The 14866-nt window shown below is 36.5% G+C and overlaps 1 protein-coding gene across 6 annotated transcripts in view; it reads left to right on the forward strand.

Moving 5' to 3' along the window:
* wdr27 (WD repeat domain 27) overlaps positions 1–14866 on the forward strand; it is a 63916-nt gene that overhangs the window by 8309 nt on the left and 40741 nt on the right. For 5 of the 6 annotated variants that reach the window (XM_081714437.1, XM_027014232.3, XM_027014233.3 and 2 more), the window contains exons 13-21: positions 3808–3874; positions 4763–4834; positions 4916–5022; positions 6423–6512; positions 7079–7200; positions 8346–8479; positions 9247–9344; positions 10332–10453; positions 13619–13716. In XM_081714437.1, coding sequence (XP_081570563.1) covers positions 3808–3874; positions 4763–4834; positions 4916–5022; positions 6423–6512; positions 7079–7200; positions 8346–8479; positions 9247–9344; positions 10332–10453; positions 13619–13716 — 910 coding nt within the window. The remainder of the gene's footprint in view (positions 1–3807; positions 3875–4762; positions 4835–4915; positions 5023–6422; positions 6513–7078; positions 7201–8345; positions 8480–9246; positions 9345–10331; positions 10454–13618; positions 13717–14866) is intronic. The other variant, XM_081714436.1, reaches the window with a different exon arrangement.

Below are 14866 nucleotides of genomic sequence, written 5' to 3' on the forward strand. Positions count from 1 at the left end.
TGCAGTCTTTTCTAAAAGGCATTTTGTGGTGTGCTGTTAGTCACAAAATCAGAAGCCATCAGCCAATAGCGTTCTTTGACAGAAATGTCCATGAGCCTGCCCCCAAACTTTCAAACACACTCCGTACCAAAACCTGAACAAAAAGCAGCCAAAGGAAATTCACGTGACCAAATCGGACAGGGATCAAGTCAAGAAGGAAAAAACATTTGAGAATGAAAAAAGATAGTTTGAGCATGGCATTATGGTAAATGCACACTAAGTTCTTTCTCTGCTCACAAGTTCACATGTGAAATTGTAAAATGTGCATGTTTATATTTTTTGCCATCTGTTTTTTGATCTAGTTTTGGCATGAAAATGATTCCATAGTTTGAATCCAGTGAGTATGGGGCCAATTGAAGGCATTTCATTTAATCTTGGTGTTCATGGAACCACTGCTGAATTTGATTAGCACTGCATGTAGGGGTATTATCACCTTCGAATACAGAAAGCACTGTTTTCATATGATACACCTATCCTCGTATTGTCAATTTTACCATGTGGTGTAATTTATAGCACCTAATGAGTTGCCATGACCACTGTGGAAAATGACCAGTTATTATTTAGCCTCTGTAAAATGCAGGCTATACATGGGCTGTGTAGGCTGTTAACAGCCTTGCATTGCTTTAAAAAGTAGCATATCAAAGTACTGATTGTCTATGTAACGTTGAGGAGGGAGAGCAGGATGCAGGGGCGAGTTGAGTAAAACAGACATACATTTATTAACACACTACAAAGGAGACATATCTTGCAGGCTATTGGGGTTAATCCACGACTAGACAAGTGACTTATATGCACGCAAGATAATGACACAGAACAAGGATCAGGTGAGAAACACGACAGGGCGTGACCATGCAAACACACACACACACACACACACACACACACACACACACGCACACACACACAAAGACTTTGAGGGGGAGGGGCCGTATCATGACAGTCTAATATTTTTTATCACTGATATTGCTTATTTGCATTCAGCCTAATACTTTGACTCATATTTAATTGCCTTAATTGCTACTTGAAATAAAGAGCTTTTTTATTAATATTTGTTCACCAATTATATTTAAACAATTATTAGAAGTAATAAAAATGTCATTAAGTGTAACCAAGTACAACCATTCAGATATTCAATGAACAGCAAAGACACAAGGAACAAGACAGGGTTTTAAATACATGAACTTAGCAAGACTAGAAACAAGGAACAGGTGTGGAAAACAAATGAGGGGCAGAGAAAATGACACCAAGCAATGGAACAACTAGGAAGTAAAGGAAAACAGAGACACGACAGGGAAACCACAGAAACAAGGATGCCAGGAGGGTGGCCATTCATGACATTAAGTGATTTAAACGGTGGTAGCCAAATTATATTACATGCTTTTCCATCCAAGGTTTCCAGTAAAATGCGACTTAGTCACCTTTCTGGATTATTTTTCCTTTCTGCTGCTTGTAAGATGTGAAAAATAAACTTGTGCTTTTTAAGCAAATGCAACCATTATGCTTATACTTCAAAATAGTTTCCAATCTCTTATTGAATGGATGCTATTGAGGAATTGAGCAACAGGGACAGTTCTAAATGAATGTGACAGAAGAATGAAACCACATAAGCAGCATCTGTCTGCACCCATCAAGGCAATGTGGCACACCACATACTGGCGAGCTTGGCTTGCACCCTGGTAGAGTCTTGAGTGTTGCATTTCTAATCATCTGTTTCAGGCTCCTGCTATAGCTAGCCATAGTTACAGTATAAGGTGTCAAATGTACCAGAATCAGTCCTCAGTGCAAAAGCCCAGTACCACAGCCAATAAGTAGAAATGGCAACTAAGGACAACTGCCGTTCCTCACAGCTAAGATGCATTTCATTCTGTGAAAAACCTCTTAGTGCTCTTTCTGAGAGGAAGGTAAGTGTATACCAATATGATATGTATTCTCTTTGTACTCTCTCTCTCCAATTCTGTTTCTTTCCATCTTTTTCTCATCCAGCTTTATTTAAATAGCCCCTTTATGATGGACAGTGTCTTAAAACAACATTCCTGCTCTGGCCCCTAATATGCTAGCCTAGGGTGACAGTGGTGAGACAAAAACTGTCCATATAAGGGGAATAGGGAGAAAGAAACATAAGGAAACCGGTCTTCTATGAGCAACACCAGAGCGTGAAATTGTGATATAAAATTAATTTTGGGGATGATGCAGGAAGAGGAAAGTATGGAACTATGGAAAGAAATCATATGGGGGAAAAAAGCATATTCTACAATACACTTTCATATATATATATATATATATATATATATATATATATATATATATATATATATATATATATATATATATATATATATATATATATATATATATATATATATACATACATATATATATATATATATATATATATACATATATATATATATATATATATATACATATATATATATATATATATATATACATATATATATATATATATATATATATATATATATAGTAACAATTTTGGTACTTTTAATGAATTGTTAGTTACAGTTGGTAAATTTAACCTAAAACCTAACCAATTAACCTAATAAACACTAAAGCTATTAATGATACCAACTGGTAACATATGAGGGAAATGTCGGCTCTTACAACTCACTGGCAAGCAGTTTGGAGATGCATGAGTGCATTCTATTGGATCATCTGGACAGCGCAGAGAGTGCAAGGGAGCATCCATTTGACTTCGGGCGTCAGGTCAGCTTGCCAGATGTTCAGTGTTTCCTCCAACTGCCTGAATGGCGATGAATGTAGCGCCCTTGCTGTGAGATTGTCCCATGACTCTGAAGCAGTCCGCTGTTCCTTGAAGTTCTTGGCATTCGGTGATGGTGCGGAGACCAGCGTTCTTAGACTGAGGAATTGGACCATGGATCTGGCTTAAGTGAGAGTCTCACAGGCCTTTCCAAAATTAGATTGGGTTCTTTACAGGCAGTGTATTGTAATTCTGGTCTTGAGTAGATGGGTGTGTTCAATAAGATCCATGATGGGTCAATTTCAACGAGTACACATTAACGAAAATAAATTAATAAGATAACAAAAGAAAAAATGACATGAGGAAAATGAGCAAAGCTACTTGCCCTGTTAGGAATTTGAGTGTAATGGAATTTATGGTCTTCCTTACCATACCCAGGCTGGTAAGAGCTTTTAACCTTACCATCTATCAGTTTTGACCCTTAGAGTGACGGGGGTTGATGGTCATGGGCCAGGCTATCTTAATAGCTGGGTCATTTATGGATTTGTTGCTAATCCACAAGGCACTAGTGTGTCCCAGGTCTGCTCTGTGGCCTCGGAGGTGGAAGAGAGCCCCCCTTTTGACCAGATTAGAATTTCATTAGGGGAATAATTTTTAAGGGGAAGAATGATTTATTTCCATATGACCTCTTTTCATAGCTTCATACCTTCCTGACAGAGACATGCATTCTTTCTTGCTCAAATGACATTTATTAGAAGCTCATTTTCTCAGTATGGAGTAGGAACCTACTTTGATTTTAAATTGTAATTATAACTTAATTACAATATACTTGTAAGCCATTTTAGAGCAGATGTGTGTGTGTGTGTGCACGTGCGCACATGCGTGCGTGCATTTGTGTGTGTGCATGTGTGCGTGCGAGCGTGCGTGTGTGTGTATATATGTGAGGTTACAACTAGGATAGCTGTGTCTTGGTTCAGTGATGTTGATAAAATATTTAGCATATTTGCAAACTGTTTATATAAATTCAGTATTATATCTCCATATTCTAGGAGTGAGAAATCATGCACTTGTTTTTCACACAATGGTGAAGTCATCAGGATATGCAATGTGTCCTCAGTAAGTTAAACACCTCTACATTCTGAGTTCCCAGTTTAATATGATTTAACAACCCAATTTATATGAAGAAGGGCTAGCTCGCACTTGTGCTTTTTGCTTATAATTGTATGGATTATACAACGTGGATCCAATTTATGGAATCAGGTTAAAATGTTTTTAGAGTTTAAAATTTACTTTAGAATTTTTACGTGTAGTTTTTACATGTAAACTCAAATTTTCATGTTTGCCATAGTATAATTACTATTACATACTAGTGTTTCATTGTGCACTATTTAGTTTTAAAATGTGGGATGCTTGTTGTACAAAGTTAATCCCCCAGTAACCCAAGGGCTTTTGAATTGTTCACACTACAAAAAAATATTTATTGTTTTAACTTAAAGAAGCAATAATTATTTATTCTTATTATTTTCTAATGATTATTCTTCACAATATGAAACAGCCATCATACTGACACCTAGCCTGGATGTATCATTGTGTCGGTACTAAATCTATTTTAAATATGGCTGCTTACATATGGGGGGACCTGCTTGATGGAGCAAATACTTGTTTGAGGACTACACAGAATTCTGATCTCATCTCATGTGAGCTGCACTTTATAGAAAAAAAAAGGAAAAATAATAATCACTTATATATACATATAAATATGGTGGTGAAATGACTGCTTCTTTTAAAATAGGTGTGCTGGTTCTGTTGAAATTTTAAGTTGATTGAACTTAAAATAATACGATGTTTTTTCTGTTATCTTCTACATTTGAAATGAAAGTAAAAAAATATATATTTTTACAATGTAGTAAGTGAATCAAGACACTCCCTGTATGTAATGTTGAGTTTCCTGAAAGAGTCCCTGAAAAAGTGAGTAATTAAAGTATGGAAATCTCATTCTATTAGTAGGACAATATTTACACCCAAGACTAATATCAAGCAAAAAAGCAATACTTCTAAGGAATCTAAAAATAATGGGTAAGTCTCAGAACTACTTAATAATATAATTTCCCATACTCCTAGGTAAGTTTAAATAAAATATATTATTTTATTTTCCAGAGCTATTCTACAGGAGTATCCATCACATTCCACAGCCCCAAGTGCCCCGCACACTCAGGTGGCCATATCCACCATGCCAACCACTATCCACTGCCTCCAATACTCAGGTGAATGCATAAAGTCAGACCAAATTGATCCATATTTTCATCCATTCCAACTAATGTGACATTAATTTCCCACTGTGTACATAAATGGTCATTGTGTCACTGGTCATTAAATTTTTATTTTTAAAAGTTAAATATGAAAATACTTTTTATAAGGTACAGCTAGCCCTATAGCGGTGGTCATCTCTACCATTGATAAGTTGTTTCTTAGTTGTCGCTGCTAGTATGATGATGCTCCACTGCATTAACCAATCAAAATCATGGGTTTACCAATCAATGCAATTGTAGCTACTTTGTTTATTTTGTGAATTTTTCCTTCTATATGTAGTTTAAGCATGAGATTGAAACCACTTCCACAATAGAAAATTATATTTATCGTTATTTAATTTTAAAATTTCCAATGCATGATTAGCTTGACTCATACTTGATTAGGATTAATGATACTACATTTTATAGGTTAATACTATGAAGTGAGCCATCGGTCTTCTCCCAGTTTTAAGATCATATTACAATGGAATTGTGATGAGAGGAGGCTAAGCATAATGCAGGGACAAGTTGTGGGAAAGAGAATGATACATTTATTTACACAAAACGGCACTCAGGCACATGTAAGGTTTAAACAATGACAACATTCACAATTAAACAAGAGACTTATATACATGCACAATAATGATACAAAATGAGGAGCGTCATGGCCATACGGACAAACACGCACACACACAGGGAGACATCTGGGAGGAGGGGCCGTACCATGACAGGAATCATCAAAAATCTTGATACATAATTCTTTATTTTGCCTTATTTGTAAGAAGATTTACCTAAAGATAAAAAAGAATATATAGGGCAAAAGCACAGTTAATAGACTTTGATATCTAGGCAGTTCTGCTTGAATGCAAATCATTTATTAATAGCATCTTGGTATTCAGTGTCCACTTTACTAATGTATTATTTATTAGATTTTGTGATAAATTACTTTAATTTTAAATCTTATATGATAAATTCTGAAACTGATTTGCTTTTCTGGTCATGTAACTAAAGATGCCCATAATACAGAGGTTTAGTTGGCCATGCTTTCTGCCTGTTTACCCGAACATGTCTATAGACTCATTCTGTGGCGTGTCAGTTACACAACTGTAACTACAGAGTTCATCATAGGGCAGAAAGGTTGAAGTTCTGAAGTCTGCAAATTTATATCCATCCAAGCATGCATTTTACTTGCTGGAAAGGACAGAAATCCTACAAAACAAACAAACAACAGGAATAGAATATTTGACTTCAGAAGAGGCCTGGCGTAGCATTATGGGATTAAAGGTCACTGCGCTACACATTTTTTTTGTTAATTTTATGTCCACGTTAGGAGGTACTTTTTCATGTGTTTACACTTTGTTTCTTGCTGTGCTCAGGAGATGCAAAGCAGTTCATGTGTGGACTTGCCGATGGGTCTGTTTTTATGTATAAGGCCTCCATCACTGGCAGCCCTGCAGTCTACACAGGTATGGCAGCACACATGGTTACTTCCAATCCTGGGAGTTTTTTTCTTCTTTTTCTTTTTTGGAGTTCCTTTTTATCTCTCTTCCTAAATTAGCTTTACAGAAATGATTCAGTGACTTATTTCTCAAATCGCAGGTTTCTTTGCTCTACCAAAGTAGTCATATTATAGAATTTAGCCAAAACTCTTGGGGTAAATATAACTCTTGCAGTACTTCTCTGAGCAATGTGCTGCAACTTTGAAACTGAAAGGATGAAGAAATAAAGGGCCCTTCCTCCAGGGGGCAGTAAGAGAGAAAAGACAATATCAGAGTTGTCATATCTGTCTCGTCTACCTCATTTTACAGAATATATTGTGTTACTAAGCTTACCAATTTACTAAAATGTAAAAGTTGGCTAAACAACTCATATATATGCATAATCATTTACATACAACAGTTTAATAATCGTTCATGATGAACAGTTACGTTTGTGAAGTGATAGAATTTGCAAACTATTTGCGAAGTGATAGTCAAGTAAAATTAACTAAACCTATGACTGAAGTGGTATGAATTCCATTGTCTGTTTGCAGGGCATAATAAGCCAGTGACCTCTGTGTGTTGGAGTCACAGTAGGCAGTGGTTCCTGAGTGTGTCTGATGACCACACACTGGCAGTCTGGCCCACTGAGGTCACTGAACCAGCTATGACCATGGTAATGTACCCAGAAAGAGAGATGATTGATTTGTAGGATCAGTTACATGGTTGTTTTGGTCAGTGTTTTGTTGCTGATGTATTTATCAGTGAGTCATTTCATCTGTATACCATTAATGTAGGTATAATATGTGAGGATAACCAGGAAACCATTTCAGTGTATGAAAATTGCTAGCATAGGCACATTTGGATTGATCCTTTTTTCCGAGCTCCAGCATACAGTGAAGGAATGAGAGAAATGAGTGATTGAGGCAGGAAGTGTTGCTCTTGGCTGCGCTGTTGCAGCTCGCTCCAAAATATCTACGGAGGCTGCTACTGATATCCTGCTCAGTGATGCACTGAGCATGTGCAGACCATCATGACCCCTTTGATGCTCTACAGTGTGAGCCAGGCCTGGATGCTCCACTTTAGCCTTTACTAACTCTCTCAGACCTTAAAGCACACCTTAAAGGAAGGAAGGAATGAAGGAAGCCAAGGATTTCAGGTTTTCAGCACTTGTGTTGCAGTTTGGATGTTTTGGCAATAACAGAGCTAGTTGATAAGGAGAAAGAACTTGGAGAGGGAGAGAAGCATTCTACACACTAGAATGTACTCTGTGAGACTTTGTACTCTATATTTTGAAAGCTTTCTGACCTGGATTAATATAGGGAATGTGTGTCTGCTGACAGGGCTGTATGTCTGTTTTGTTACAGTAATAATTCTGACTTTCACTTCCATATATTAATTCAGCTTCTTTTAGACGAAAAATACAAATTTCTTGCTTTATATTGCCTAGTATTTAAAAATACATCTGCTTGGAACTCTTTTGAAATGCACACATCAGTGCAAAAGCAGCTCTGATGACAAGAGCATGGTACTGTCTTAAGCCAGTCTGCTGATCCCCTCTCATGAGCTCCTTTTTCCAAGTGGAAAAAATAATTCCTCTGCCTTTTCCATGAAACTCCTCAATGGCCATTTTTGGTGAAACAGTGAGAGAGACAAAGAAATCTAAGCTTTAGCAAAGATTCAACTTATAAATAACTATCAAGATGTTGATGTATGAAAATACCACATGGTATGAGGCCTGTTTGTTGTTATATTTTTTCCCTTAACTTATTGTTTTTTGATTTATTTGTTTAGTTGTTGTTTTTTAAAATGATTATCTAGGGAAAAGAAGGACATCTGAAGGCCATCAGATGGGCCCAGTTCTATTACTTAGACAAGTTTATACTACTGGCCTGTGGGTCCAGTCTGCGCCTGTATCTTTACCACCTGGACCAGACAAAAGATGACATCAAGAGGTACAGACATACATATACATAAATATATAAACATCCTGCATCCTCCAGTTGTATGTGTCCATGTTTTTTCATTTGCAGTTTTCTTTGAGGACTTGGAATCTTTCTTTAGAAAACTGATCGTGGTCCAGTTTAGCCAATCCTGAAGATACATATAAACATAGCAATGAGTAGAGAATCAGTGGGCAAAGGTTTTTTGGATTTTTTTTGTTTTTTGTTTGTTTGTTTTCCCCCGTGATATAGAGATGTAGGTACCCTATCAGACCATAACTGGCATAATTTTGTGTTTAGGGATAAAAGAACAACTTCAGCTCTCATATGTTATCCTAAATCATATTGCCCTGCAGATTTTTATAATATATGAATACCTTTCAGAGTGTAATAAATACAATTATATCAGTTATATCAGCGAAGGAATGATTGCTTTAATAAGGCTTGAGTGACAGCAATAAATTTGTCATGTTTCTTTGGCCCTTATATCTCATCCTCTCTCTCAGGCTATTTTTTTCTGAATGATTCAGTAAAATTGACAAGTTTAATTGGCAACTTGCCTCCTGCCTCTTGCCTCATCATTATGTTACAGTTTGGTAATATTAAAAGTATTGAAAAGAACCAGGGATCATTATTCAACTGATATTATTATCTGGTCACCATTAACTAGCATTCATTGTTTATTTTATTCACAGTGCCATTGTCTTGGTAAACAATGATATAAAGTTTTATTACAGAATGGCTTTATTACATTTATCCTGGCAATTGTGTTTCATCAGATACAAACAGAAGAGCATGTTCAAGCTGTCAAGCACATTCAGCACGTACCTAGGAACAGACATCAGTGCAGTCTCAGCCGTCAACGACTTTTATTCCTGTATCCAAACACAGCTCCATCCAGCAAATTCTTCTCTGACATGGTGTTTTGAATGTCTAGCATAAGAGGTTTGAAGGATAGAAATGTGCTTTCAAAATTGATGATGAAACATCCTCTACAGTATGTTTCCAGTGATGCAAAATCTAATTTGCTTTCAGAGAATTCAAAATGAAATCTTCTGAAAAATATGTCTAGTGATGTTACATCAGTTTGTAATAATATTTCAGTAAATTAGGGATGAAATGTACTCTGCACTGTGTTTTTGATAATACTGACTTTAATCCAGTTTTTTACAACAGATAAATCATATTTATTTTTGATATTTGGTTGCAATCTTACAAGAGGGAAATCCTTTGTGCTGTGACAGGGTGAAGTAGCCTTAGCATTCTCTACCTGATGAGTCTAATGAACCACATACTCCTCCTGTCTTACCAAACTAGGGTCTCTTGTGTAGTCTGCAAGATGCTACAGTGCAACTGTGTCATAAATCATTTGAATCTGTCTGATTCTAAACAATGTCTTCAGTCCCATTTCCCATTATTAAGACTTTTAAAGAGCAGTTTTTCAACAGTAAATCCACTGAACCTGTTTTATAGTAGTGTATAGCTTATCCTTTTTTTTGTGATGTAATACTGATAAATGGGTCTGGCTATAGACGCAAGAGAATACATCAGATTTTCCAGTAGGAACATTATTATAGTATTTCTGTTCACTTCTGGTTGAGATTACAATACAGATGTTGCATACAGCCACAGTATCAATATATTATTTCATTTTTAGTATAATGACTAACAATCTTTGACCTAATGTGACCTAATGTTTAAATAGTCCATAAATTATACCTGCAATAATTACACATGATCATAGTTTTTCATATTATGGTCATGGCCTTAAGTGCCCATTAAGTACATTTGTTATTTAGCTTGGGTTTCATATGGGTCTGTGCCAATTTACACAATCCTAGAGCTTCTTAGCATGAGTGTAAAGACATAATCTTGGCTGCTGGGGCTGATCACTCCATCCAAGTGTTTGACATGAACCACGGCTGTGTGGCAGCAAAGATTACTGAAGCTCACTGCAGAGCTGTCCACCACCTCTGCCAGAATAAGGTAGGTGGGGGGGGGGGGGGTCACAAAACATTTGGAGGCAGTTCTCCTAGAAAGCACTATATATTTTGTAGGACCACTGCTGAAGATTAGAATAAGAACAGAAGTTACAAGAGAAAATCAATATAAATATTCAAAGGTCCATTTCAAATGCATAGGTTGTACTTTTAGTTTTAGTTTTAGTTATGAATGCTTTTTACCAATGAAAACATAAAAGTGGCTAACCTGTGGATTGGAAATTTTGGTCCATCCACAAGAGTGACTTTTTTGGACGATTGAGTCCATATTCAAAAAAAGATCATACAATTAATAGCGTCTTGTATCCCAATGAATAAATAAAACCCATATAAAATCCTATAGCCATTGCACTTCTGTGAGAGATATACTTTCACCAGGTAAAGGAAGCATCGGTTAAAGAAAACTTTCATCAAGTAAAGAAATCTTTCAGACAAACATATTTGGTTCATAGAAAGACAGAACAATTATTGACTTGTATTATTTATTTACATATGCTATGATGTGTTTTTGAAAACAAAAAAGCCTTAAAGTAAGAATTGTGTTACACAATGAATGCCAAGCCAGCTGTGCTATTCTGAAACAAGCAGTTGATACTTCATATGATGATATTAAATTTGTTTGAACTCAGTTACACACCGACAAACCAAAGCCAAACATCAAATGTTGTGAATGTCTTTTATGGCTGATATGCCATTTTTAGAGTTATATAAATTTTTGAGTTTTTCTGTTTTTAAAAAGGTAATTTGAAACTTCAGCCTTTTGTGAGTATGCATGTTTGTTTGTGTGTGCATGTTTGAGTACAAGCATCCTCTCTGAATATTAACTCTTTACATCTTTTTTTGTGAGTCTGCAGCGCATTAGTTTCCTTGTAAAAGTTCGAAAATCTCTCTTTCTCTACATTTTCCATGGTTGAGCCATTAGCCACATCCATGGAAAAAACGCAAAAGAACTCTCAGCTAGAACTATAGAGTCACTTATTTTCTCTTGACTTTGTTTAAAGGCCATGGATCTGATTTGTGTTTTTCTAAATTATGACTGGATGACTCATGGAACCGCATCCCTGAATAATAGTGGTGATTCTGGAAAATAATTTGGGAGTCTCTGTACTAGCTAAGCATGACTGGATTTGAACATTTAACTTGAACATTTGAGTATATAGTGAAATGTATAATAGAACCAGGGAAAACTATTTACAGCTGTAGAATGTTGTGCCAATGTGGCTCAACAGCCTGTCCAAAAATGTAATAAACTTCTGTTTGTCCACCCAGTTAATTCATTATATAAAGCCTTATTGACAGTTATGCAAGAAGCAGTCCACAGGATAAATGTGAGGCATTTCAGCATGGTGTCCCACCAACAGTTGAGTGAGGTTTTTCAACCTCTTAGTTCTTAGTTCTCATTTTTTGTGAGACTCACTCATCTTACTGAATGTCTAGCGAGTGTCTGGATGTAAATCCAGAGGACAGGTTAAGTAAAGTACCTGGCAAAAAATCTGGCTGAGTCAAATTTCAAATGGACAGATTCCTTCTAAACAGGATACTGGTATTCATGACAAAATGGCATATACTCATATCCTGTTTTACAAAATTATATCCAGCAGTTATTTTGCACTGTATATTGTTCTCACTGCACGAGCAGTGTTCTCTGTTTAGTCTCTATGTAAATCCACCTAATGCTTCCTCTATAATGGTAGAGAAGTTAGGCCTTGTTTAATTGGATTAGTAAACTATCTAGCATGCCCTGCATTATGAGAATAGTGTCTCTCTCACAATGTCCGTGTTTTGGAATTCCCACTCTGTCATGCTAAACACAGCCCTTATGTAATGCCAGTGCAGAGACTTAAACCTAGTGACTCTTGATCCCTCGGGGCCTCACAGAAGCAAGTCAAATGGAAGACTCCCATCTATAGTCACAAAATGTATCTTTTCTTTCATTCTTTCTAATCAGCTGTTCTTCCTATCATTTCAGCCCCACACAATCAGTTGAACTGAACATGTGGTACAGCGTGATGTTGAACTCTTTTGTCTCTATTTGGTATAGGATTAAGGTCAAAACGTTGCATGTGAGATACTTTGATAAATAAAGGGGCTTTAAGCATGGTGTGCAGACATTTATTATATTTTTTCAGCAGTAGTTTATGCTAGATATTCAGGAAGTTACATTCAAGGTCTTCTTGGTGGAAGGAGTTTATCAGCCATGAAACAAGGTCAAACAGATATCTGTATGTATGTGTGTGTGTGTGTGTGTGTGTGTATGTGTGTATGTGTGTATAAGTGGTTAAATACTGAATTATGATAAGGAGGCAGAACTATAGTCCAAACAGACAAGAAAGTCATCATCAAGATACCAGACTAATCAGAAGAAGGCTCAGACTGCCTTATTAGTAGTTCAAGATTTTGGACAGACTTTGGCTGAGTGCAAACAGGTTCAGTTAATGAGAAACAGGTGCGTAGAGCAGATGGCATTAGGACAGGGTCTGAGTGTGGGGGGAAAGTAGCTGGAGGTGTGAGAGTACCACTCCTCAACAAAAACCTAGGGCTGTCCAAACAGTGGTATAATTTCTGAATCCAGACTGTAAGTAATAATAGCCACACAGCTTCCAGCACACAGGCAGAGCAGGGAGCACATGGAACAAGTTGGGGAGTCATCGACATCCAGTGCTTGATCAGAGAACAGAGAAACAATGGCTACTGTAGTTGCAGAGGGAAGAGGAGTGCTGTGATGAGTGAAGTAAAGCAAACACTGGAGAAGGAATCCCTTTAGTTTCTCCAGTGTGACCCCAGGATACCCTGTTGTGTGTGCCTAGCTAAGGAGCTGGTCCTAAGCAACTGGGACACACTCCTTGTGCCAAGAGCAATGGTCTGACCAATGATATGATTGATAGGACATACTAATCAATCTCTTCTTGGGTTTCCCACTGAATAGGAGCCATAATATGGGAGGATTCAACTACTTAGCAGCAGTTCACAGATACTCTAGAAAAGATAAAGAACCGTTGTTCTCAGAGGCACTGTTGAGGAAGGCACAGAATGATGCATGTATTTAGGGAATGAGTGTCACAGTGTTCAAAATGTATGTCTGTATTTTGAAGAGTATATCAGGTAGTTGCCAGGTTCCTGTTTAGTATAACTACTTTCTGCTTTCTTGCAGGGATCCATGTTCAGTACAAAGGACCAGGATTCATACAATCTTTTCCTCAGCAGTGCTGTAACAGATGGTATTAAGCTATGGGATCTTCGTACTACAAGGTACAATTTACTGTATTTTTGTTCCTTGCGTCTCTATTTTTAGAGGCCTGACTTCCTGATGCTTTGGCGGTTCATCTCGACCTTTGTAATTTACAAGTGATGATGAGGTGAGCACAGAGACCTGTGGGAAATAATGTGGTATTTCTCTGTGCATACATTTATAGGGCATCATGTCACACCTCATATAGCAGACAAAGTAATCTCCAAACACTTGATGTCCAAATATAGAAATGTATTTTTGCTTTACATAACATGTTTAAAGTTGTTGAATATGTACATAATAGGTCATATGTTTGGCATATACATACTGCATTGAAATAGGAAAATGAGAATCAACATAAAAATTTAGTCCAAATGGCAGAGTACTCTTGTTGTAGGACTTGGAGTAGCTGTACCGCAGCAATGGCTAAGATTATCTTATGAAAGCATGCTTCTGAAAACCAGAGAACTGTTCCTCATTTAACCATCAGTTTTGTCTGGATTCTATTTGTCGCTACCTGCACAAACTGTTTGCTAATATCCTGAATGAAATATTCCTTACGTAGCATAACTGCAGGATTTGACCTCACAGGACCATGCATGGGTTGGGTAGAAGGGGCACAAAAAAAAACTATTTTTGCAGGATCCCCATGTGTCATGGTGATTTGTTGTGAGTCATAATTGAAAATGGTAACAGCCCCTGATTTCTAGATGATTTAAACCAGCTAAAGACTGGTTACATGTCCTATCTAGTCCTATCTAGCCTGAAAGTATATTATGGTCAACAATGTCAAATACAGTGCTAAGGACAAGTAGCTGATATGTTGCCTGGATCTTTATTTGGGTGAATATTATTTAGAACTTTTACAAGAGCTGTCTTAGCACTGACATATGGTCAGAAATTAGACTGGACTATAAGATGTCAAAATATCCAATTGCATTTATGAAGCTGCCTTTAAAAAAAATCTTGCTGCTGAAGAGAGGATTGATAAGCAAGGATTTATTAAGAAGAGTATAGACATAGTTGGATTCATGCTTAGCTTCTCAGTTAAGGCCTAAACAAATAAATTCTTAGAATTTTCATTTATTTATTTATATATATATATATATATATATATATATATATTTATTTATTTATTTATTTATTTATTTATTTTTTTTTTTTTTTACT

This window comes from Electrophorus electricus, chromosome 5 (assembly GCF_041902795.1).
Source record: "Electrophorus electricus isolate QZ-2024a chromosome 5, ASM4190279v1, whole genome shotgun sequence".
Classification (NCBI taxonomy): Eukaryota; Metazoa; Chordata; class Actinopteri; order Gymnotiformes; family Gymnotidae; genus Electrophorus; species Electrophorus electricus.